The 25,348-nt window shown below is 39.6% G+C and overlaps 1 protein-coding gene across 2 annotated transcripts in view; it reads right to left on the reverse strand.

Annotated features, from left to right (window-relative positions):
- The window catches only part of DNAJC13 (DnaJ heat shock protein family (Hsp40) member C13), a gene marked incomplete at its 5' end in the record, with an annotated part of 47,896 nt that overhangs the window by 17,188 nt on the left and 5,360 nt on the right, over window positions 1-25,348 (reverse strand). Inside the window, 32 exons of one of the 2 annotated variants that reach the window (XM_084279907.1) lie at window positions 1,037-1,172; window positions 1,734-1,812; window positions 2,633-2,748; window positions 3,469-3,670; window positions 4,281-4,435; window positions 4,650-4,695; window positions 5,614-5,768; window positions 6,228-6,312; window positions 6,778-6,980; window positions 7,360-7,464; window positions 7,604-7,705; window positions 8,037-8,099; window positions 9,108-9,267; window positions 9,344-9,447; window positions 11,919-12,072; window positions 13,269-13,351; window positions 13,801-13,815; window positions 14,305-14,448; window positions 14,593-14,688; window positions 15,361-15,436; window positions 16,469-16,590; window positions 17,505-17,561; window positions 18,302-18,457; window positions 20,132-20,239; window positions 20,458-20,557; window positions 21,370-21,539; window positions 21,619-21,698; window positions 21,799-21,965; window positions 22,727-22,818; window positions 22,973-23,068; window positions 23,160-23,366; window positions 24,397-24,597. In XM_084279907.1, the coding sequence (XP_084136033.1) occupies window positions 1,037-1,172; window positions 1,734-1,812; window positions 2,633-2,748; window positions 3,469-3,670; window positions 4,281-4,435; window positions 4,650-4,695; window positions 5,614-5,768; window positions 6,228-6,312; window positions 6,778-6,980; window positions 7,360-7,464; window positions 7,604-7,705; window positions 8,037-8,099; window positions 9,108-9,267; window positions 9,344-9,447; window positions 11,919-12,072; window positions 13,269-13,351; window positions 13,801-13,815; window positions 14,305-14,448; window positions 14,593-14,688; window positions 15,361-15,436; window positions 16,469-16,590; window positions 17,505-17,561; window positions 18,302-18,457; window positions 20,132-20,239; window positions 20,458-20,557; window positions 21,370-21,539; window positions 21,619-21,698; window positions 21,799-21,965; window positions 22,727-22,818; window positions 22,973-23,068; window positions 23,160-23,366; window positions 24,397-24,597 (3,835 nt within the window). The remainder of the gene's footprint in view (window positions 1-1,036; window positions 1,173-1,733; window positions 1,813-2,632; window positions 2,749-3,468; window positions 3,671-4,280; window positions 4,436-4,649; window positions 4,696-5,613; window positions 5,769-6,227; window positions 6,313-6,777; window positions 6,981-7,359; window positions 7,465-7,603; window positions 7,706-8,036; window positions 8,100-9,107; window positions 9,268-9,343; window positions 9,448-11,918; window positions 12,073-13,268; window positions 13,352-13,800; window positions 13,816-14,304; window positions 14,449-14,592; window positions 14,689-15,360; window positions 15,437-16,468; window positions 16,591-17,504; window positions 17,562-18,301; window positions 18,458-20,131; window positions 20,240-20,457; window positions 20,558-21,369; window positions 21,540-21,618; window positions 21,699-21,798; window positions 21,966-22,726; window positions 22,819-22,972; window positions 23,069-23,159; window positions 23,367-24,396; window positions 24,598-25,348) is intronic. The other variant, XM_084279906.1, reaches the window with a different exon arrangement.

The raw sequence follows: 25,348 nt of genomic DNA on the forward strand, positions 1-25,348 counted from the left end.
AGATTTGTAAGAACTAGGAGTCAAAAGAAAGCAAAAACCTGGGAGAATCGGAACAAGATGAAGCAGTCCACAAAATCCAACTCCTTGTTGCCTAAGACTCATGCTAGAAGCTGACAGAGCTTCATGAAAAGCAACTCTTTTCAGATGAAAAAAGACTTAGCCCCAGCTCAGCAAGCCCCCAGGCTCAAAGCCTTCCAAATGATGCTTGTCTGTCTCCAGAGACAGGTGACTACAGCTTTGTCTTAGGCCAGGATTGTCTAACAATAAAACTGCAAGGACCTTCTCTAGTTTGACACTGCAGTCATATCTTTTAAATAAATCTATTTTTCATTCCTTTAGGGTTCAGAAACAACAAACAATTTCCCTTTGCAGTATGAAGCCAATTGACCTGAGCTGATCTATGTAAGTCTATACTAATACAGTCACTGTCTCCACACAACAGACAGCTATGATTGCATGAGAGGTTTTAGTTTACCAGTATAATCAGACAAATAGCAAAACACTTCTGGCTCCAAAAGACATAGACATGCCAACAGCTGCCAGCCAGGGACTGTAGCTAAAGCCAAGGGTTAGGGCACTCCATCTCTTTCCAAGTTGAGGTGTGAAAGCAGTTAAGCTGCAGCACACCTGGAGGACTAGTCACAATTTCTGTAAGACTGCCTCATTTTTAATAGCCACTAGTGGAAGCTCATTTATACCCATATTCTGCTGCCTGGGTAAATGACTACAGGTGAGAACTTTTCTGCACAGACAGAAACTGAAGCCTAAGTTATACATGGAGGAAGACTTAAACCCATTAGCACTGTAGCACAGAATTTGGAATGACTATTCATGCTTTGTTTGAATTAAAAACTGCAGAGGCAATTACTTAATGGGAAAAGAGTCCTATCTGGAAGCTCTTTAGCAGCTACAAAATGCTGTGGCAAGCCAGAATCTAGATCAACAGAACAGACTCAAAACCACAGGAGATTAGAACTGGCCATAGTGGCCACTACAGAAATAAACACAAGACATTATTCTGACACAGCATGCTTACCTTCCTTATGCCTGTTGAAGAGAATGCTTTGAGTTTTCAAGATCAAAATTATGTTTTCTGGATCTGGCCCATCTATCACCTTAGCAGACTTTGTGCATAGAAACTCATACGCTTTATTAACTTTTTCAAACATATCCTGCAAATAAAGAAGAACAGCTTTAAGAGCTGCTAAGAACCCCTTACAATACTACATATCTGCAGCATGAGTTTAGATGCAAGTGAAATAAAACATTCCAGGTTATTACCCACACTAGTTTTGTTGTCTTATTACACTTCAGAAAACACCTGGCATAACCTAAGGTCACAGATCAGTTTTATCTCCTGAACTTCACTATAGGCAAGAGACTGAAACGAAGACAATTCCTCTGACAGAAGTAGTTAAATACAGTTTAATTGAAAGAACAGGGAGATGAAGCAGTTTGTCTTTGAAAGGGAGCAACTGGTTTATGTAGGTCCTGCATAACTCCTGAAACCAGACGCTTTCTGAGATGTTGATCTGATTTGATTACATTCGTTTACTGTAGAAAACCTAGTGTTCCTTGACTAACAACAGGTACTCATCCGTAGTATTAATCTGATCAAGGATTTGTCTAGGGCATAGCCCTTGAAGAAAATTTAAGTGGACATTTGAGAATTCTCAATACACAACAGCATAATTTGTCCTCACTATTACCACCATTACTTGCACTGCACATACCCTGCCTTCTGGATTCTTGTCTGGGTGGTATTTCTGTGCCAGCCTGAAATAAGCTTTCCTGATCTTGCTTTCATCATGCCTAGAAGAAAAACAAGTCCTATTACATTGAGTAACACAAAAACAACACAACAGAAAAACAAGCCTGGATTCTGACAGACACTACTAACAGCAATTACAACTAAATGAAAACTCCAAAGCTCTCATATTTCAGTTTGAAAGTCCTGTTTCATCAGCTGACACTGAATAGGGGCAATCATGTGGACACAGAATCAAAATAGATCTATTTCAGTACCACTTTTACTAAATATACCAAGCAGAAGCTACTCAAATCCTTCAATCTAAATATGCTACAAGCAGTAAAAATTATTAGTTCATTATTTGTATTTAGTGCACTGATCTTGTAGGATAAATACAAAGTGCTGTCAGTTCTTTTCTAGAGGCTTAAAGTCAGAAACAAGAGACAAGATACGACAAAAGATCCTAAGGATGTTATCACCAGGCCAAAGGCATGGGAAAAACATGACTAGGGAATCTGAGTTTAACTTGGAACATATTCAACTTCTGCAATATTCTTTGCTTACTACAGTTGAGTGATGCTTGTCCTCTAGAACAGCCTACTGAATGCTTTGAAGGAAAGATCAAAGCACTTTTTTTCCCCTGTTTCAGTTTATGCTTCTCAACACTTCACAATTATTTTCTCAAACACTAGAGCTGGATTTTCAAGCTTTGTTTCATTTTAGAGAAAGCCATCTTCAACTGTGAAAGAAGCAGGTGCTAGATAGAAGTGAGCTGGTATCACTAACTGGTTGCAAGCACTGAGAAAAGCTACTTCGGTTTGTTCTGTGGATGGAGTTTAGGTAAATGTACTTATACAACTTTAAATACCAGAACGGACTTACTGGCCTTGTCCTTTTGGAAGGTTAAGGACTTCATAAGCATCATCTATTGACATGGTAGGTGGCTTCTTCTCTACCTCCTTCTTCCAAGCTTCTAGTGTATCTTTCAGCAGTTTAACCTAAATAATTACAATTTATTAGTGTTTCATCTATGTCAACATTGGTACATGTAATATTTAACAAGTGCTGCTTTGTTAATTAATCCTTACCACCCATCACTTAAGCCCAAAGACATAATCCTTTTACCATTAGCAATTATGGTCCCTCCTTCACTCAGGAAGCTATTAAGACTTGGCTTCACTGCAGTGCTCTACTTTATACAAGGTAAGAGCACCTTAAGATTAAAATGTTCAAGCATCACATTAGAAGAGGGAGAATCACTTCAATTATATACAGTTCACAACTCAATACTACACAAGATTGCAAAATCACATGAATAGGGCTGATGAGACAGATCCAGACTGTGGACGTGTACCAAAAAGATCTCAACAATTCAATTAATATACTCAGCTTCTTGGCCAGCATGAACAGTAAGAACCCAGAAGTGATGATTCTTCCCACCACCTGAAGCTGACTGACTAATCTGAGGTTTCTTGGATGATTTGCCTTTTTTTAAGCAGTCACCGCAAGGAGATTATACTTCACGTGCAGTTGCTATATGGCATAAAGACTATTCTGCTTCAAGGTAAAGCATTTAAAATATTTGCCTATAAACTGAGAGTCAGGATCAATCACTCACTTTCAATAAACCTACTATCTGACTTCCTTCATTTGTTACAAATCCCACTTTTAGGAAACAATGATCAGGAGCTAAATGAATCCTAAAAAACTTTACTTACTGGATCTTTAATTGGCCAGTCTGGAAATCTGAGCGTATCACAGAGATGCTTGAGGTAATAAATATTACAGAACAGCTCATTTTCCAGTTGTGGATAGTTGATAACTGGGATAGGACAGTATTGGTAGAGTGCTCTTGTATTGCTTTGAAGACGAGGGGTGAAGTCAGCAAGATGAGCAGCGATCTTCTCTATCATAAGACGCCTAAAAAAGTTACAAAGTTTGGTTTAACACTTGCCAAGCAGTCCTCAATCCTCAGTGACTGTACAGGAGCGTTCAATGATTTCTTCTGAAAAGATTTTCCTTAGTAGTGTTCTACGTTTCAAAAGGGATTCATAGTAGGATTCAGTCCTATTGTTATAAAGCTATTTCCATGCCATAAAAAAGTTTATTAAAAACAACAAAGTGACAGTCAGCCCTTCAATATCTCTTTACTTTTTGGGAAAGTATAAGAATGTCATGTTAGAGGTGTATTTACTTGACAGGTTCTAGTAATAAGGCAGTAATACAGCAGTCCACATAAATAGCACTCATGGAAGGAACTTAATCAGAGGCAAGATATGAAGCATGCAATCAATATTTAGGAGACTATTCCCTTTCCCTCTGCCAATTCCACTCTGTCCTGCCCCAGTTCCACTTGACAGAAACAGAGGACAATGCAGGACACTGTCCTTGCAGAATGCAAGGGGAGGGAAGTAACGGAACCAATGGAATTCAGGTATTTTCAGCTTTCTTTAGAAGTGCAAAAGACAAAGACCTCTTCAGCATGAGATGCAGCTCATATTTATTTGTTCCTCTGACAGAAAACAGTTACCTCATTTCATTGCTCCAAATCGCTTCTGGAGTGTCAAATTCTCCAAGGAATATCTCAGAAAATTTTTCTGGTTCATAGTTTTCTAAGTAACACACCATTGCTTCAGGAAGAATATGTCCAAGTATACTTCTCTGAACTAGATCTTGACCTTTTGTCTACAAAAGAGATCACACTGTCATCTCAAAGGTCATCAGAATTTAGTCTTGCTAACCAACTTGATATTGGAAAACCCTCCCCCCTTTTCCTTTACAGTCTTAAATTCTAACCCTCAAAAACTCCCAAAGAGATCAAGTGTCAAGTATTGTTAAAACAAATACAGGTGGGCTGTAAAACTATTTGGAGAGCTAGTTACTTTGGCAGTTTACTTACTTCCTCAGACTTGAAAGCTTGTTTCATATGTGTGTATTTCAAAAACCTAGAAGAGAAACAGCAGTTATTTTCTATTTAACTGATACTTAAGGGACCTTTGAAAGATAAGCAAACCAAGTGGCAAGTCTCATACATTTACTTAGAGACAATTAAGTGAATCTCTGTATGAAGTCCATAAAACCCTTGGAAACCATGCTAATTTATGCATTTCCATATTGTAAATGTTGCCTTACGTTCATCATTTCAGAGTCAAGTCCTGTTCCTGAGAACTTTTCTCCACACAAAAAAAGCAACTGAGAGACAGGGACAATCTTTCCATACAAACCTCTCCCTGCCTTGTTAGATCATCGTTGCAGGGATAAAACAAGATGATCTTACACTAACTGCTGACAGCCCTGTTACACTAGAATCACTAGGTGAACACACAATCAATTCCCAATGCATTTTGCAGTAGAAGAGACTTCATTAGAATTGTACAACAGCTTTTTATGAAAGAATGAGTTTTGAGGAAGAGCAGTGGCATGAGCTGCAATAGCCACCTGCATGTGCAGCACATCTGCGTCAGGCAGTACTGACTGATTTAACTGGTTTAGGCTTCAATACTAACCAGGCTATTATATCTTCCCACCACTTCCAATAGCTGCTTACTATCAGAAGCTACCTTAGCATCTCAGCAGCCTGGATTACCACTCCCTAATGCTTTTAACAATTTGTTCTTCTACAATCAGCCGTGCCTACTTGCAGTTAGAAGTGTATGACCAGACATGCTCTTGTTCCCCCTAGCAGGGTCACAAGCAATTCACTTGAGTGACTGACTAGACCCACACGCAGGTGATTCTTCTGGAGAGTGTTCACTGTAATCTCATGTTGGTTCTAGCAAACCATGCTATCTGAGGCTTTTAGAGCACCTGTCCTTCTGAACATGACGGGTCTAGAAGTATTACTCTGTAGTCTTTTTCCTCACCTTGCAATAGGGAGTACATTGGAACCCGTGTACATCATGATAAAGAAGAACACTCCACTCAGGTAAAAACGAGGTAACTGAGGGTTATCTTGCATGACATGAAACAGCAGTATAGCGACTTTTTCCACAAGGATAGGATCAAAAGTCAGTAATAGCTGAAATCAAAGAAAACAAGTATTTGTATTAGCTGCTTGAGTAGAGCAAGTTATTGAAATTTTAACCAATTCATTGGCATTGGTACAAGCCAGCGAACACATAAATTTCAGTTAAAGAATACCTCAGCCCCAAAATAACAAATTTAAATCACAGACTGTTTAAAGTTGGAAAGGACCTCTGGAGGTCATCTTGTCCAAGCCCCCACTCAAACAGGGTCACCTAGAGCTAGTCATCAAGACCCATATACAGATATCTTTTCAGTATCTCCAAGAACGGAAATATTTATTAATGAGATATTGGAAGAAGCCATGTAAAGTCTGTGACAACACCTACTGAAATAGACAACTGCTTGTCCAGAAGTCTACAGGATGTCACAGACATCATTTGATGTGTTTATTCCACTTAAAGTATCCATACAGGGGAAGATGGTAAGTCATTTTTTAAAAAGAATTGATTACCTGAGTGATATGAGGAAGGCAAGTACTATCTGACAACAGCCTTTTCACTCTAGGCAGAGGTCTTATAATAGCATTGTCTTGATCCCTTAAAAAAAAAAAAAGAGAAGTGGCACAGCAGTAAGCACACATATGCCTTTTTGCTTTCAAGGTTGAACAAATTCATTAAGCCGTGAGTACTGGGATCACAGTCAGTACCGTTATTTTCTTTAACTTCAAGTTTGCTATTTAGTATGCTTCAATGTCAGAAACAAAGCCATTTGGATGCAGAAGTTAAACAAGAGCCTGCCTGCAAGATTAAGACTACACTGCGATGCATTAGAAATGTACATAGCTTCTGCATTCATTCTTGCAGTCCCTTTCACAATGTTAGTATTGTCTTATTTACAAACCCCTTATTTGCCCACAGAATTAATTACTACTACATAGAAGGCCTTTTAATACAGTTCATTAATGTACTGCTAGGTTTCTAAGAAAAGCTTCAAGATATAAGATGTGATTGTATGCATCTGCCAAGGGAAATTTATCATTTCAGCTAAAAATTAGTGTTTACCTGCTGGGAAAATATCCACACATTGTGATGAGCATGTTGAGTACAAGTGTGGCAAGGTCAGTCTCATTCAACACAGCCTGGCCGCTGGCAAGCAAGCACCACTTCAGCTGAGGGATGACCTGTAATGGTCGCCAGCCATCCATACCTTGAGCCCAGCAACGTGTTTTTGAAGTCAGCTTTCCACTGTCCCATAGCTCCTGCATCTATTGCAAGATTAGAGATTAATTTACTTGATTCTGCATTCAAACCTCACTTTGCTCCTAAACATTCATAGTCAAGCTCTCAACTGCCATACAGCAGCCTACTGCAGCTGCATGAAATTCCAACATGCTTACAACTCTGTCATGTAACTCTAAGTAAAAATTGACAGATTAATTGAGCATAATTAGGGCAGTGGAGAGGGCTAGGCAGCCTTACAAAAAAAGCTATGGTTCTTGGCACAGCATCAAGTCTCTTAGCTAGCTTTAATCCTTAAAGAGTTACTTTGAGAATATAGTTTGGTGTTTTTTACAGTTTCCCCTCTCTAAGTTTGAAACACACCCAGTCACCAGGATGGAAATAACTTGTCAAGCTGACAGGTACCTCTTGAAAGCTGTAAGGACCACTCCTTTCTTTGTCAGCATTGCCGAAGTACCATTCTTTCTCGCTCTCCCTCTTCATATCAGGTGCCGCCTCAATCACATTGCTCTAGAAGTTGATGTTTATATGATTAGCTTTAGCTTCAGTGCAATTATCACATTTCTACAGGAAATCTGAGAAGCACATTGATTTAAGAATTGTCCTTTTAGCAATACAACGTATGAGTAGTAAGAAAAAGCTGACATACCTGCAGAGGGACTGTAGCTCTACTTGTGTGAAGGTGCGCCAGCGTAAGCAGATCTACAAGGATTCTAATGCCATTTGAATCCATGAGGTCCTTCACATTTTTCTGTTAATGGATGAACTGAGTTATAACAAAACTTATCTAGAAAATGCCTGTGGTAAGTACTGAACAGTTTTGAGTAAGTGGTGACCATGAGAAAAGTCAAATCATTGTCTCAAGTGACTGGAATGGTACAATTACCGTAATAGCTACACATTTACTGGTAAGAAAGCTGAAGGAAGCAATTACCACATCCCAGAAAACTGTATCAAACATTTTTTTAATACTTCCTTAAGACTTGAACTTTTGCTCAAGTTCACCCTGAAAGGCCAGTTCAGACCACTTCAAACAGCTGGAAGACCAATACACTAGCCTTAGGCATGCACATCCACCTTACCTTGTTAAGTATCAGCTTGTTGAGAAACAGTATCAGTCTGTCCCGCTCAAGCCTGTCAGTGCACTACGGCGGCAGAAGAGAACAAATTAATATCTGATGGCACATATTTGTAGTGACCTTTAAAAAAAAAGTCAATCCAGTTGCACCCATTTACTTTAACACTCCGGATGAAACATTTGGATTCATGCACAGGTAATGAGCATTGCTTTCTGCCACTGAAGAGGGAAGGCCCAGGTGGCCCTTCGCCATCACCTGTGTGGCTCTGGGCCTAAGACTCAAACCCACTTTTCTGCTAAACCTACTGTTCTAACAGGACAGTGTTTGGATTCCCCAATGAGCAGGTTAACACAGATACAAAGGAAACAATGTTTTCAGTCACCAGACAGAATAGGTCTTTGATGTAAGTTACATGTGTGGTGAGACTATTGAGACACAAGGAAAAATGACAAGTGAAGCTGAACCAATGTTGCAGTCTCTTTCAAAAGCCACATCTAAAACCCACACTGCAAAAATTCCCTTCTTCAGACCACATAAATGCATTTTTGTAAGCTGCCTCAGATGTAACTTAACAGACACACAAAATATACAAAGTAGCTACCACTGACAATCTAATCCATCCATCTGCCCATCTAAGGCTACTAGTTCATTAAGTGTGGGGCTTCTGGTACTGATCTGAAAGTTGGCAGTTCAAAGTAAAGCTTTATGTTCCACGTAGCATAAAAAGCTTATGCTTCTGCATTTTTCAAAAGCAAGCACAAGATTAACATACCACAAAGTTCCCTCACACTATTTCTGCACAGTCTGATAACCCATTAAGGTCAACAAAATGCAGATATTAAGAGACTAGTTTGAAATACCTTCACAATCAGCAGGGTTTTTTCATGAAACTGCAACTGAATTGAGTGGAGGTACTAGGAACACTCAGTGACAGCATGAGAAGAGTTATTCATGCTGCAGATTCAGATTCTGTAAACCCAAACCTCAGGTTTCACATCAACATGACAGAGCTGAACACACATTGGACTAGCTGTATATTAACTACTGTATCAAGTAATTTTAAGTAGTTCTTACCCTTTCCAACATCCCAACAATGTACTTTGTGTCAGAAAACGGTCCTATTTCTTCATGACATCTTCCATAAACAATGGCCAATGCTTGCAGACATAAACATTTCATATTCACTTTTGGGGTAAGCAAGAAGCGATGGTACAGTTCATTGAAGAATTCATATCTAAGAAATAGATGAGATTTTAGTGCAAAACACACAGAGACCTTGGGAATGAGATAGGATTTTAATAATCTCTCACGATTTTTTGATTGCTCCGCTCTCTTCAGTTTCATCTTCTTCCAGAAGCAACCTTAGATAATAATCCCCTATTTTTATTTCTTCAGAAAGGCAGTCATATTTTACCTGTAAAATACAACAAAGTTACTTAAGAGCAAATCTTGTTTCTCCTTCATTCAGTTTTTGCTTGCATAACACTGCTCTATTCTTCTAAACAACGGTAACAACCCCTCCTACAGTGCAAGTAAGACTGCAATCTACAAGCTTGCTGTCAAAGAAATAAAAACCTACCAAATATACACCATAAGCTAGTGTTGTTCCCTAGAACAAATTAAGTTCCTCATCTTACTGAAATCCCAGCTTTAAGTAACTGGTTTCTAACATCAGCTGTTTGTATTAACTAAACTTGGGTAATACATGATGTATTCAATGACTCAAGCTTTAATAAGTAGTTACTCCATTGCAAGGTATTTCACTCAGTGTTACTACAAGTATAACACACAAGCATGACTTAATTACTAGTTATACTTGCTAGTACGCTGGGCAATAAAAGCCTAGAGGCACCAGTATACACATTAAGAAGCTGAAGTAAAATTGCACAATAAGAGGCATCATTAACTTCAGAGCAGCTACATTAAGTTTAACCATCTGCCTCAGTGCTCAGTGGTTTTAAGCATCTGGCAAGTGCCTCATTTAGAGGTGCCTCTAACATACCACAAAAGCTGCTCTCTACAACAGTTTCTTATCTACAGCTTGCAGGCCACTGGCATGAGGCTATGGAAAGTTATCAACAGATTTGACCCACAGATCCTCAGATGTCCCATTAATGGGTATACTTCAGAGCAATATCTCAAGCCACCATCACCCTTGGCAAAGTGACAAGTTCCACAGTTGGCAAGTAAGCCTTTGTTACCACTACGTGGTTAGTTCTAATTCTTATAACATAAATGCTTTATCAGGCAAAAGTATTTAAAAGCAAATCTCAGAGAGCAGCTGTTCAAAGATCATGCTGAAGAAGCCCTCTCAAGCCAGTCCTAAAATATTGTGGGCTGTAACTACAAGAACACTGGTCACACACTGCACAGGCCACACAGGAGCACAGAGTGCAGATAGGAAGCCTGTATTACTACCCTTCAAATCTGTACTCTTGGTTCTGCCCTAGTTAGTGCCTTGAAAGTAGACTGGCATAGCAGACACTGTGGCACCCAAACAACCCACAACCTGAAGGAAACTTCAGAAGCTGAATGTTGGTGCAAAAGAAGTGCAAATCCAAGTCTAAACATACTTGTTTATTACATCAAGGTAAGAAGTAATAAGTAGCTGAGTGACAGTGATAAATTACATATATAAATCAGTTTTTCCCTAAAGCATTAGCCTAATGTCTTGCAATTCTTTCTGATTTGCTGGCATACTGAGAATTCAGAACGAAATTCCTCAAAAGCAGCAGTTTACTCTTGTTTCACTAGTAGTTCTCTGCTCATATTTCAACTAGAAAGCTATACTGTGACAAGGATGGCATTTGGGATGTCTAAGAATATCTTACAGTTGAATTAGAGTATGGCCTTGTTTTGCTTTAGCATTACACACTGAATAGAACTGTGGAACCATAACAATACTGGAGATAGGAGTACACGAAGTGTTTGTTAGCATGTTACTTGAAAACAACTTGCAAGTTGTTTTGAAAAAGCCAGTTAAGACCCTATCAATTGCTTTGCAGAAGCCTGAAATCCTATTTTGACTTCAGGTACTGCTGTTCCTAGAACTTTGTGGAAACAGTATCCTCATTCTATGGAGAGCAGCATGGTTTTAGTCACATACCCTGTTTGTGGTTTGGCAGCCCAGTACTTAATGGCCTTCGTTACCACTGAGGTATGTCAGAAAGACAGGGAACTTGCTATCAGGAAGAAATGACTTGTAAAACCACCCAAACCAAATCTGATGAGGCACCCTCAAGAACAAGTATGGCTTAACTTAATACTAACTCTTCTCTTTTTCTCTTAACACCACATCAAGGATGCTGATCAATGTTTCATCTCTAGAGTGTGACTTTTCAGGCTGTGGAGATCTCAGTTTCACAGACGGACACTGGACAACAGTAACTGTCCACAGCCTCATGCCTCAGGGGTTTATTCCTTAACACCCAAAAAAATTATAGCTTGTAGTCATGGATTGCCAACACAAGATTCACACATGTACTTAAGAGACAGAAAAGTAACATATGAAGTATATACACAACCCGCCTTCCAGTACGTAAGAGAGGCCTACAGGAAAGCTGGAGAGGGGCTCCTTATCAGGGACTGCAGTGATAGGACAAGGGGTAACAAGTTTAAGCCGGAAAAGATTTAGATTCGGTATTACAAAGAAACTCTTTACTGCGAGGGTAAAACCCAGGAACAGGTTGCCCAGAGAAGCTGTGGCTGCCCCCCACCCTGGTGGTGTTCAAGGCCAGGCTGGATGGGGCTTTGGACAACCTGGTCTAGTGCATGGTGTCCCTGCCCATGCCAGGGGGGGTTAGAACTAAATGGGCTTTGAGATCCCTTCTAACCCAAACCACTGTATGATTCTATACGCAGTTTCACCTACAGGGGCTCATTTACCTCAAATTCCTGATGGTTCCATGAGATAACATTAGCACTACCAAGTTCTCTGTCAACATTAAATGCTCTCATCTCAGACTCAAGAGTATCTCTCAGTTCTTCCCGTGTTTTGAAGTTCCAAATCAAGTTTGATCTAGCATGATCCTGAAGAAATCTGAGAAAGAAGTTACATAGTTTAAACCTCAAACATCAAATTGGAAAGGCAAACAAGACCCAGCTAGCAAGCCAGAGAATATTAGTTAGTTTCCACTAACTCCTTATACCTTAATTACAAGGCATTGAGTACTGGTCTCTAGTTTGTTACTGTAACTGTGGTTGTTTATCTATCTAATGTTTTCACAGTGATGGAGGTCAGCCTAGACTAAAGCATGCCTGTTTGGCTCAATTTGTTGATAAGGAGACTTATCCAGCTATTAACCCCCCTCTGCCAGCAAGAGCTACAAGTGAACAATAACCCAGGGTAGTAGGCAAGTGCATACCAAGGATAATTTTTTTTAAAATGTAATTCTCACAGGAAAATAGAAGTTGATGACTCAAGTGTCACAAGACAACTGGTGAATATTCTTCAGTGGCAGTTACAAAACAGCATCTGGATCCAGTGACTACTGGCTGAGAGCAGCACTTTGATACGCAAAGTTTTGGAGCACGCAAGTCTTCCTTTCATGGAACACTTACACAGAACAGATTGTATTTGATCTTCAGAAACATTAAGCACCACATCAAACAGTTGAGTTTAAGGAATTCCCCAAGCTTGCTTTCATAAACAAGCAAGCTTTATTAGTCTATTTACCATGACATCCTTAGTCAAAGTAAAGCCATAATCTCTTTTCAGATGGAGTACCCTCTGATGTAAACTCAGACAAATGAAGAGCCCACAGATAATCAAGCTACAATCCCATCATTATTTTAAATCCAGTACCTATGTATTTTCCCCTTGCCTGCTTTTAGCTCATTTTTATTTCAATTCAAGATAGCGTGTCTTGAGTAGCTTATATGTTGAGGCACCAAACACACTACAGTGTTATTCAGTGCTACTTTGCTTAGCCTTCAACACCATGCAGATCTGTACCTGTAGTTTCCTGACCACTCTTGATTCAAGGAAAACAAAGGATGTAGCTTGATAATGTTTGAGAATTTTTTAAATTCCCCCTTTTTCCTAAAGGCAAGCTAAATTCTTAAGGTATATCTTAGGATTTAATTTGTCATATGTTCCTGTTACAAACCACTGGCACTGCTTCGAGGCGGGCAGAAATTGGAATCAAGCCACAGCAACTCAGAAGATTGTAACAAAAATATCCAGCCAGGTAATGAGTTGTGTTAGAGACCACCATATTAATCTTATTATTTCACCTGTAGTAGAAGAGATCCCAGTTTGCTTCTATTTTTATTCTTTGGCGTCGTTTCCTTAATATCACCGGCTTTTGAATAATGTTCTGCAAAAGAGCCAAATTTAAACAAGTTAGTAGAAACAGATATTCCTCATTTTCCCATTTTAAAATAAAGCTAAAGTTTTTTTATTCTTTCAAAAGCCACATTAAGTTTCGTTAAGTTTCATTAATATGGCCTCCTTCTCTAGCAAGTAGTAGCAACATACTTCCACAATGTTATTTACACCAAGTTAAGTCATGCCAGAGAAACTTTCAGCTGTTTAACATGCCATTCAATTGGAAGCAAGTTATCCCTGAGAAAAAGCTTAGTTTCCATCACCATAAGGACTCGACTCCAAAGCTGATGGAGGGGAAAACCCACAGAAAGAATGCTTCTCTCTTGAAAGGAAATATCTAGAGCAAGTCATAGAACAATGTCTCTACATAAGGTACCACATGCAAGCCGAAGTCTGAGCAACATAATCCACACAGCTGGCAGAAATATACAAACTCACCATATTGTTTCTGTCCTGATAGTGATGGGAAGTTGGAAGAGAAAGAAAAGGTACATTTAAAAACCCAGAGCTACTCAAAGCAGTAACACCAAACTTGCTATTACCTTTCCAAGCTACACCTGCATACATTCACTGTGAAATTAAACAGTTCTCAACTCCAGACAGAAAAATAGTCATTAAACATCTTGTCTAGATACTGGGTTTAAAAGTGCAATTTGCACTTCCACCACTATTTTCCTACACTTCTTCATTAATATCTTATTCTGAACCTAGTTTACTCCAGAAATATTACCTGTCTAAATCCTGTGCCACAGTCTACATCAAACTTGAGGTATTTTTTCCAAGTTAAGAATTTCCTAGATTACACCTTATTGTTATATCAGATCAAATACAGAGACAGGCATTTTCAATACTCTGCACTGCTCTTCTCAAACTTCCATGAATATATAATAGTTTTGTTTCATTTTGAAAATACACAAAGCAAAGAGTTTCAAGTACTTTTACCTCTTTTTGAGCTATGCCCATTCTATCTCTCCAGTGCATCAAGACTAGATCCACTTTCTCTTTGGCAAATTTTTCAACCTCCTTGGCAGCTTTTCCAGCAAGTCTCTGCCACTCTGGCACTTTATTGAACTTGCCATACTGATCCTGCAGAACAAGTAGTTATTTGCAGTTATAGGTCTATCAACACATTTTATGTAGGTGAATGAAACAGACAAGTGTCTGTATCTAAAAGTTACGAGGACTGTACATCTAGATAGTGGAAGAGGCAAGACAGCTACATTTACTTACAGTTGCAATTTTTAAATTATCTCTAACGTGCATCCTATCGGCATCCTTTTCAGGAACAGGATCAGCACTGTCAAGGTATGCCAGCAAACCTGGTGGCTGAAGACATTTCAAAACAGTGTAAGTTCACGTGTCTAATGGAACAGAAACCATCACATTAGGTAACAAGATCACTTCTTTTAATTAGAGATTTCAAAACTGAATTTCCATTCTACTCTAAAACAAGTATTTGAGGCTACAGCAGGCTTTTTTCTTTCAATAGTGAAATGTCACCACCCGCAATAGAACCACTCAATAGAAGCCTATTATTAGCTGCAGTATAGCAGAGCTCTTGCCTATAATACCTTTCTTAAAGGAGCACTTAGCAAAGGTAAGGACTGCAGGAAAAAGAAGAGTTGATCCACAGCAACACTGAGGAGCACAAATATTTTAACACTACAGTCCATCCATATCCTCTGATAGCGTTAGAGACCATCTCCCATATTTCTGTCCTTTTAATAAAGGAAAGTCAGACACCTTATTTTTAAGTTGTGTCATACACCATTTTTGAAGTGGCAGGAAAGTAACACAACACTTTAAGAATCCAAGGTATTTTGTGCTAGCCATTAGTGTCCTTTAAATAGTAGATATCAGGCTGCCCATCTCCCAGGCAAGGATTCCCCCTGGGAGGTGAAAGGCACTGTGTTTACAATATAGACTATCCCAAGTCTGCTAATACTGCAGGATCTCAGATTGTATTCTTTTCCTACTCCCTAATCCTTTTTTACTCACCAAAATACGTTTCAACAAGTTCATAGCAGTTTTGTTCTCAGCTGTCCAGAGGCCAACCAAATGTCTACTTAACTGCCTGAAAAAGCCATTCAAATTAACAAACTGCAAATTAGTATTTTAAAGTGATTTTTAAACTTCTAAACTAAGACCCTTACCATGCTGGTGAAATGAAGATGAGCAAGAGCTTCATGCTCTTGAGTGACAACAACAAAGCATTATATTGTTCCAGTTCAGGTATATGCTTAGCATGCTTTAAAGTGTTGCCTTCTTAAAAGAAGTTCCAGTGAAGTTAGTGGAACAGTAGCAGCACATGCTTTTTGATCTAGACCTCAAAAGAACACTTGAGCAATAGAGCAGAAATTAATCATCTAAAAACCAAGTTGAAGTTTATCCAGTCAATCAATTTATAGTTAGAGTCTGTAAGCCATCAGGAACTATTAAGGGCTCTACTTGAAGCTCTTAATGCCAGTTATTGGCCAGGAAATTCTTTTCAGGAGCCTGCCTTCTATACCAACTCACACCTTCTGCCAACATTTCTCACTAGAGTTCCACTGTGTTGAACTGCAGTATTGCTTACAAGCAACCTGTAAGTAGTAGCTCCAAATAGAACTAGTATAAAAAGTGTCATAGTAGCTCTCCTGCTTGCCATACAGTGGCAACAAGTTCCAGTAGTTATTAGATTGCTTAGCAACTTTTAAGTGCTTAAGGACCATGCATTTAGAACTTCTATAATCTTGTATTTGGTCCTAAATGATGGAATCGCCAATCACCCTCCCCAATATACCATCCTCAGGCCCAGTCCCAGAGCTCACTAGCTTTGGCCGACCACTGAATTCAGGGAATGATTTGTGTACAAGTTCTCTCATACAGGATGGGTGACCCTAACTGCATGCAAGGTGTGCACACTGGGATTTATACAACTGTATGATACAACTTTTTTACAAGTTCCAGACTTGTCTTTTCTTTCTCTCAATGTTTTTAGATTTTTTTAATCAAAAACTGAATTGTTAACAACAAGTTTTCTTCCCTGAGCTCCCAATGTTTGTAATGCTAGCTAAGCCATTACTTAGACTTTTTAAACATGAGATATCAAGTGAGACTGACATACCTATTTGTAAGCATCCTCTGATCTGTGCTTATTGTAAACATAGCAGTGTGTAAGTGACGAGGTAAGGCACCTTCACTGAGGGCAAGATCTTGCATTTTGGTAGCAATCTCTTTGTCTCCTTCCTTTGGAAACAGGGCAAGATGATTACTAAAGAAAGAATCTTAGTTAAGCTGCTTTTATCTTAGTCTACAGTTCAAAGGCCTTTTTGACCATCAATTAAAATTCACGTAAGAAAACGCTTTGGCTGCATTTTTACTCGCCCATGTCCCACTATAGTTCAAATGACAGGAGTTGTAATGAAGAGCACAGCAACTTTCAGCTAACATTATCAAGTATAGCAATGGAAACTTGCTGCAGATTTATAGCACCTCTATTTCAAGTGTTCATTCACTTCCATTCCAAGAAATTACTAGATGCATAAGCCATTCTGGTACAATGAGGCACTAACTTAAGCCCTGAATCTGAACATAGGAAGTGTTGAAAGTCAGTGAGCAAGGTCACCCTGCAACAATCATGAGCAGCCCTTCAGAAGTATGAGCTTGGCCCATACATCGTGTGGTATGGAAACTCACAAAGCGAAATCATCCTTTGTCGAAGCAGAAGGAGCAGCAACAGATATCACTAGTCTGCTCTGGGACACTACTGCCTGCTAACCCCAGTCCCATTCCATCTAGCAATGCATCCCAGGAAACATGACCTTTCTTCCTTGAGAAACCTCTTTAACATGCAGGAGAAATCTGGTGGCTCTGAGGTATGTGACTTAGCTACATAGAACATTAACAGCCAAATCTTGACTGCAGCATGAAAACATGCAAGGCATTACGTAACATCCCAACTCACATGCCTTCCAAACCCCCAGTGTAAGAAAGCATGTTGCTATATTCAACCACTCACAATTAAGCAGAAGTGCTGTTCCTCACCTCCACCCCTGCCCCGACCCTCCATATAACAAATTTCTATTGGTAACCTACTGCACATCCAAAGTAGACAATACATATTTAGTATGCTGTGCCACATAACATTGATAAAGCCTCACCTCTATTATGGCCTTCATTACCAAACCTGCTCCTTTCACAATTGCCATGGAGGGATGCTAAAACAGAACATTGATAAAATAATTATCCAAGTGCAAAACAGTCACATGTGATTCAGTTTCCTTAACTCATGTACACGGCTCTTCTACCTCCAGTTCCAGGCAAAAACTAGCATTTCAGCTTTGTGAAAGCCAGCCCTAGGAACAGTTCCTACCCTATACCTATGAAGAATTTCCCACACAACTATCAGATGGATGTCTGGGCACTGAACAGCAGTATAGACCAGAAAAGCTAGAATAACAATGGAGAAACTGTCTGACACAAGCTGATAGTAACCAAGAAACTGAAGAGCATTTGTCACAAAGGAAGCATGACACTGTAGCTAGAAATCCAGGAATTCTTACACATTTACTACTGAAGAGGGTGTTACTCTGGTTTTGTAAATCTTAATTTTCATTTACTAAGAGAGAAACCAAGAAGTATCAGATTCTCTAAACAGAGAAGTTCTACACATCTGTTGAATTGAGATTAACTGGCATTTTGAAGGGTTTCTAGAACCAAGTCTTAGTTGATCTGTTCTACAATGATTTGGCATATCACTCACACCAGACTGAGGTGGTTACTCTGTAATCTAGAGACATATTGCTTTACCTTCAGAAATTTCACTAAGGTAGACAAATGTTTAAGCACACAAACCACCTGAACCATAGACAAAGTTCTTTTAGGAGAACAAAAAAGTTCACATTGACTGACTAGCATAAGCTTCTATTAATAAAAAGAAGAATTTAGGAAGTCTTACCTGAAAGAGCTTAAATAGTGTTCTTCCATTAGATGCCACCATTTCCAACAACATGTCAAACTGCTGCCCCTCAGTAGTCTCACTATATGGAGCACATAGGGCAAATGTCAAGAAGTCCAGAAGCGAACTAATTACTAGGGCACCTGTCCCATGATCCTGAAATTAGGAAGGCAGGCATGTAATACAGATACAGTGTCTCTCCCCTGCCCAAGAGCATTCATGCACTTTTATTCAGTACTCAGGATTCCAAGGGTTCTCTTCCCTGTCATACCATGAAAGGGCCTGCAAACAAAAATTACTACTTGAAAATATGCCTTTGCTTTCTGTATGGAAATACTCTGGTAAAGTATCTGCTTCTCAAGCATAATCATAGACTTATGACCTCACAGACAAGTGTGCTGCAAGTTACTTTCAAGTTTTAATCCCACGAGTGCCAGTTTATCCTTTTAGTTAAAAGGAACATTCAGTTTCCACATTAAACATATATATCTGTTGTATAAGAAGTTCCACAGCACAGCTACATTCTAACCTCTCGAGATCCGAGCCTATTTAGAACAAGCTTGCAGACATAGCTGTATTTTCCCACAATTGAATTGTGGGTAAGAATACATGCAGAGATCTATCCAGTGGAAGTGTTTTCATAGTGTTTTAGGTTTGCATAGCAAGATTTTAGTAGCAGGAGGGAGGGTGTGTGGGCGTTTGGAGGTGGGGGTTGTGTGCTGCTGTGGTGGCTTCTGCAAGCAGCTGGTAGAAGCTTCCCCCAGATCTGACAGAGCCAGTGCTGGCCAGCTCAAGGACAGACCTGCTACTGACCAAGGACTCAATCAGCAACAGCCACAGCACCTCTATGATAACATATTTAAGAAGGAAACAAACTGCAGGCAGCTGCTTTTTGCCCCCAGAGAAGGGAGCAAGCAAGAAGATGTAAGAAACTTTGCAGACAATAAAATCAGTGAAGGGGGAGGAGGCACTCCAGGTGCGAGAGATTCCCCTCCAGCCTATGGAGAAGACCACAATGAAGCAGGCTGCCCCCTGCAGCCCATGGAAGATGATGTAGAGCAGAGATTCCACCTGCAGCCTGTGGAGAATCCCATGGTGGAGCAGGTGGAGACACCTGAAGGCTGCTGTGACCTGATGGGAAGCCCATACTGCAGCAAGCTCCTGCAGGACTTGCAGCCCATGGAGATAGGAGCCCATGCCAGGGCAGGTTTGCTAGCAGGACCTGTGACCCTGTGGGGGACCACGCTGGAGCAGTCTGGTCCTGAAGGTCTGGCACCCAATGTAAGCCACATTGGGACAGTTTGACAAGAACTGAAGCCCCCATGGGAAAGGGCTCACATTGGAGAAGTCCACGGAGGACTATTTCCTGTGACAGGGACTCCATGCTGGAGCAAGGGAAGCATAAGAAGAAGAACCAGCAGAGACAGCTCATGAGCTGACTGCAGCTGCCATTCCACATCTCCCCATGCTGCATGGGGGTAGGAGGCAGGGAATTTGGGAATACAGTTGAGCCTGGAAAGAAGCAGAGGGACATGTTTAATGATTTGTTTTTTCTTCTCATTACCCTACTCTGTTTTCAATGGGTAACAAATCAAATGTATTTTACTCCATGTTGAGCCTGGTTTTCCCATGATATCAATTGCTAAACGATTTCTCCCTGTCCTTATCTAGGCCTATAAGCCTCTCATGACCTATTTTCTTCCCTGTCCAGCTGCAAAGGGGTGTGATAGACCAGCTTTGGTGGGCATCTGGTCTCCAGCCAGGGTCAACCTACCACACGGCAATTAGGAAAGGCATTTAAAGACGATCTGTTTTCAAAAATTGACTTACCACATGGGAATTGAATTTCTCTAGCAAATTTTCTAAAAACTTCTTTGAAGAAAGAAGAGAGGCTTTGTTCAACTGCTCCTGTCTCAAGTCGTAGTCATCGTGCATAGGCTATAAAAGAAGTATTCACAATGCAGTCACAGTTCAACTCGCAGTTCTTAACAGGTATAGTCTAAAAGCCACTGTCTGAAGTCATAAAAAGCACATCCTACTTCAAGTTCAAGAGAAAAATCATTATAGAAGTTGGAGCACACTGCAAGTTTCTGCATCTTTCAGTACACTGAAGTTCACATACTCCAAATTAAAAGAATCTGCAATTTAGTACTTACACACATAAGAGCACAAAGCATGTCAATAGAGGCATGGGTTACTCCATCATTGTTCCTTTTGAGGGCTTTCACAACCTTCACTCCTAATCGTTCTCGAAATCTTTTGAAAGGAAAGCAAAATCACCAAAATTAGAGAGGAAGCACAAAGCTTAGTTTTAAGGTAAAAGTCTAATCAGGGACCAGAACTGTCCTGCTCCCATTGCACTTGGCAAACTAGTACCTTGATGTTTACATAAGTTTGATATTCCTTGGTAAAACACACATTCATACTGACTTCAGTTAATGATATGCCAAGAACACGTTCAAAGCACATTTCTGTAGTTACAGCATAATGACAGTACAGGACACCATTCACAGACAAGTAGAACTTTTATAGAAGTCTCAGATTACGTGCATATGTTACTCTGTACATCACTCAGTGATACCGTATCCCAGGATCAGAAACATTCCAGGAAATCTGTCATTTTAAGAACATCAAGCAGTTTCTCTTCTTTACGTTATGCAATTAAAACTAACTTCAAGCAGCCTGGCCTTATTCTAGGAGAACAACTCAACTTCAACTTCCTATCATCAAGTTCTATCTTGTCTTGAACCAAGAACAGCAACGGCATCTAATCCACACACTTTAAGAATGAAGAACTGCCTGCTTCATGGACAAAGGTGCATTTGATTTAAGGCAGAGAGTATTTAGCAAAGGAAGAATCAGCTTTACATACTGATTATCAATTACAATTCTCAATATATGTTAAATCCTGATAACTGCTTCCAGTAGTATGAAGTACTTATGAAAGACTAGAAAACTGCACAAGTGAGTCTCGACTCCACTTCTCAGTTTTAAAGATAAGACATCATCAACAACTGAAGAATTGTTTTCACCTACTACTTCCAAGCTTGAGGAGACTTATCACTTACTTGGGAAGCTGAGTAAAGGCAAGGAATCCTGCTTTTGAAGCCACTAGTCGTCTCACAGCTTGGAATTGGCTTTCCAGCTCTGCATTCGATGCTGCGATATCTCCCTCTTGTGAGAGCAATGCTGTTATAGCATTATTAATGAGTTTCTCCTTGTTTTCTGAGAACAGACCCTAGTTAAATAATAACAGTTATTAGTATCTTTATGCATTGACAAGATCTTAAGAGGATGGGCAGAGGATTTATTCTTACATCTTGTGTAACTGCATGTAGTACCCCACTGTAGGAAATGTTAGCGTTGAACCTGAACACGGCATCTGCAAAGTTACCATCTGAAAGCAGACACAAACAGAAGTTAAGTGCACAGTACCTGAATAAATATCTGGATGCTTTAAAGAGCAATACAAAACCATGCAATAAGTATTAGCTTACTTGGAGGAGCAGCCAAAAACCTCAGATGAAGGCTTTCTACTTCTTCATCTACAGGCATGCTGAGCAATCCCCAACGCTGGCCTTTCTGTGTGGAGGTCATTTTCACACAGACATCTCTATTACCAGAAGCTCTCACTCCATCCAACAAGCTAGCCAGAAGAGAATCTCTGGGTTGGGAGGAAGACATATGAATACAATTTAGTTCAGAAAAGCAATGCCAGAGAACCAAGTCAAAAGAAAGATAAGTAAAAAAAGAGTCACAAACTAAATGAAAGGCAGCAACATGTGGAATCTCTTACTAACACTGGTGCTAACAGCTACACCTCTGGAAGAAGTTACTAACTTGCAAATTAATAAACTTCCTTTATATGTAAGAATACAGTACAGCCAGCTGCAGCCTTTCACTGAAGGGATCAACTCCAGATTATCTGTTAATGAGTTACACATGTCACAGGCAAATTCATCCCTGTGCTTTCTGTAAAGCTCACTTAGCAGGATTAGACTGCATTACAACTGCATGTGCACACAGGGACTATGCTGTTGGTTCTTTTAAATAGCATCAACTAAGACCATCTGAAGCAGACAGCTCGAAGGGTTTACAGCCTTCACATTTTCATATCACTTCAATTGTGCTTGCTTTACTCATCAATGTATACTGCTTAAATCAAGTACAACACACACAGAACAACATTGCTTAGGAGAAACAGGCTGTATTAACTGCCCAACACCCTTACATGTTCACTGTAGAACTGGACAGATTTGCCTGAAGTTGGGTCAAAGGTAAGACTTTGATTCATAAGCAGACCACCAGAATAGCAAGGCTTTGAGTTAACGCTTCCAAGGGCTGGAGTTTACAGAAGCTGAGAAACTAGAAACACTAAAATGGCAACTTCCAGTTGAATTTATAACCCACAGGAGTTCCAGTTACCTTTCTGTTGAAGAGTATTTCCGAATTTGCCCTTTGATAAATTCAATGGTAAAAAGCTGGGGGTTTTCACAGTCACATACTATTGCAAATACCTGAAAATAAGAGATAAGGACCACATTCATCAAGCAGTGTTATTTATCTACTCTACAAATTAAGACCATCTTAAGTATACCATCAAATGACTACTATGATCATCTTTTAGAACTTCTATTTGAAGAAGAGATGCTAAGAAAGGTTGCCTCTTACCTCGCCTAAAGGTTTCAAAGTCGCAATGTTATAGGTAGCTGGATCCCGCTCAACCAAGCAAGCTTCTGTAAGAGCTAGTACTCTTTTCACAGGTTCCTAAAACACACACACAAAACCAACTGCATGTTAGGGAGGACAATTCTGAGCACTGAAGAGGAATCAAGTAAGTTCAGTTTGATACCCTTACCGAGTGTCTAGGTGTTATTTTTTGAACAACAAACTCTGCTAAAGATGTTACAGACTCATCATTGCTGTATTTTCCAAAGCGAAGATTCAAGTATTGCTCAAATTCTAGGGATTCTTTCCTTATCCGCAGAGAGATGCCTATGAAGTTGCCAGCATGCTCTATTGCACTTTTGATAATTTCCTCCCTCTGCTCAGATGCAAACAGGTGCTGCAAGTTTTGACAAGAAACACAGGTGAAAAATATGGCATAGGTCCAGAAATCAGTTCCACAAGTAGTCTTCCACTACATAGCTACAAGTCATGAATCTTCCCAGCAGTTGGGCTTGCCTTTGCAAAGTGCACAGTATAAAGAGAAGAACCATTTCTTACACAAGAGATGTTATTCAGTTTACATTTGTCTTTCAGAAAAAATGAATCCCACAGCAGCTATTTCTAAAGGACACCCTGCTACAAATTAGCATGTTATTATAAGTCTGCATGACCTACCTGTCCACACTTGGCAACAGAACTTGACAGCCTAGTAGAAGTGAGAAGCCAGTGAAAGCACAGTGGTAGCCTCAGCTGCTATCTTGCTAGGCAAGGTTAGGACAGCTCAAAAGGATTGATTACATATTGCTAGTTTTATGCCAGAGAACAGCATGTTGCAGTAACAGAAGACATGGAAACCCTGATCTAGAGAACAGCCCTATTTCACTAATACTGACTGAGGTCACTATATTTACATTAGTAGCCAAGAATTAATTCCAAAAGATCCATTTACACTGCTTGCATTGTAGTACACAGAAACTCTTAAGATTTTGAAACCAATGTTACACTGCAGTACTTCCAAACCCAAGCTGTTGAGTATCAGGCCTGGAAGGGAAGTATCACCATTGATCAGTATTTCCAAGTAGAATCCCTCTATCAGTTCGGTAGATTAGTAACAATGCCTGTCACTCCTATAACTTTGAAACCCCATATCCACATTGCATTCATAATCATTATCCAAATATAAATAACCAGATATTTAATCCTCTGTTGTTTTTCAACATGCAATAAGAAAAAAATCAATTCAATTAAGAGAAATATGGGTTATCTGTGGAAAATATTTTAAAATCTGTCCACTAGCCCTAAGGCTCCACACCTGAGTCCCAAGATGTACATACTTGCATGCTCAAATCACATTGAAACTTCATTACTGAATATGCAGCTATAAACATCCTAAGCACCATAGCAAGATGTTTTGTTTTAGTACTCACCAATCTACTAAATCCTCCATAGAGGACACAAAAGCCTCCCTGGTAGCCAGCGATATCAACAAAGCCTTCAATATTTCTGTAGTCATAGGAACACAGGACTCTATTTGTTGCAGGATCAATTTGGTCAATTCCTCCAGGAGTCACTTCCAGAACCACAGGTTTCCTCGTGTCACTCCAGTGATGTTTATAGCAGTTATACCTCTGTAGAGAGTGCTACTTTTAGACTTCACCACACACACACCTTACTATTCAGCAATAGTTCTTTTCCAATCCAGTAAGCAGCATGGGTGTAAAGTTCAAAAAATTATAACCCTTAATGTTCTTATCTATGTTAAGAACACTATGAATCAAAGGAAAGTAACTGTCAGCTAACAAGGAAGTCACACCTTAATGCATTTTTGAAGAGAGAACAGCAATCCCCAGACAGCCACTCCAAATGGGAGTGAGAGTGTTTCTCTTTACTGCAGAAGGTGGTCTACTCACAGACTACAAGCACTGTAGTTAGAAAAGGAAATAGCTACTGCACCAGATGCTGTTATTCAGATAATGAAGGTAAGATAAGCTCAATTTACTGCTACAGTGCAAAATTTTTATCTCCTGTAATCATATTCATTACAAATACAGGCTTACCAAAAACCAGCAAAAGTCTGAGGTCTGTTCTAAACAACAGGAAGCGAAAAGGGACCCTCATATTCAAGTAGTGTTAACATGCTCATCACTGAAGATTCATTCTATGCAATGCTTTAAGTTAGTTTCACTGCTATTTTCTGTGGCCAGAAGACAAACCCAAATATAAAATCCAGCCCTGTATACTTGCTTATTACTATATTGCCCAGATTTATTAAGCATTATTTATTATTGTTTTTAATCTGACCTACAAAAAATCTCCTAGGAAATAACATTCCCTAGTCAAGTGCTCCAGACCTTATGCAGAAACAAAAGACATGCAGAG

Source organism: Gallinula chloropus, assembly GCF_964237585.1.
Source record: "Gallinula chloropus genome assembly, chromosome: 2".
NCBI classification, from domain to species: Eukaryota; Metazoa; Chordata; class Aves; order Gruiformes; family Rallidae; genus Gallinula; species Gallinula chloropus.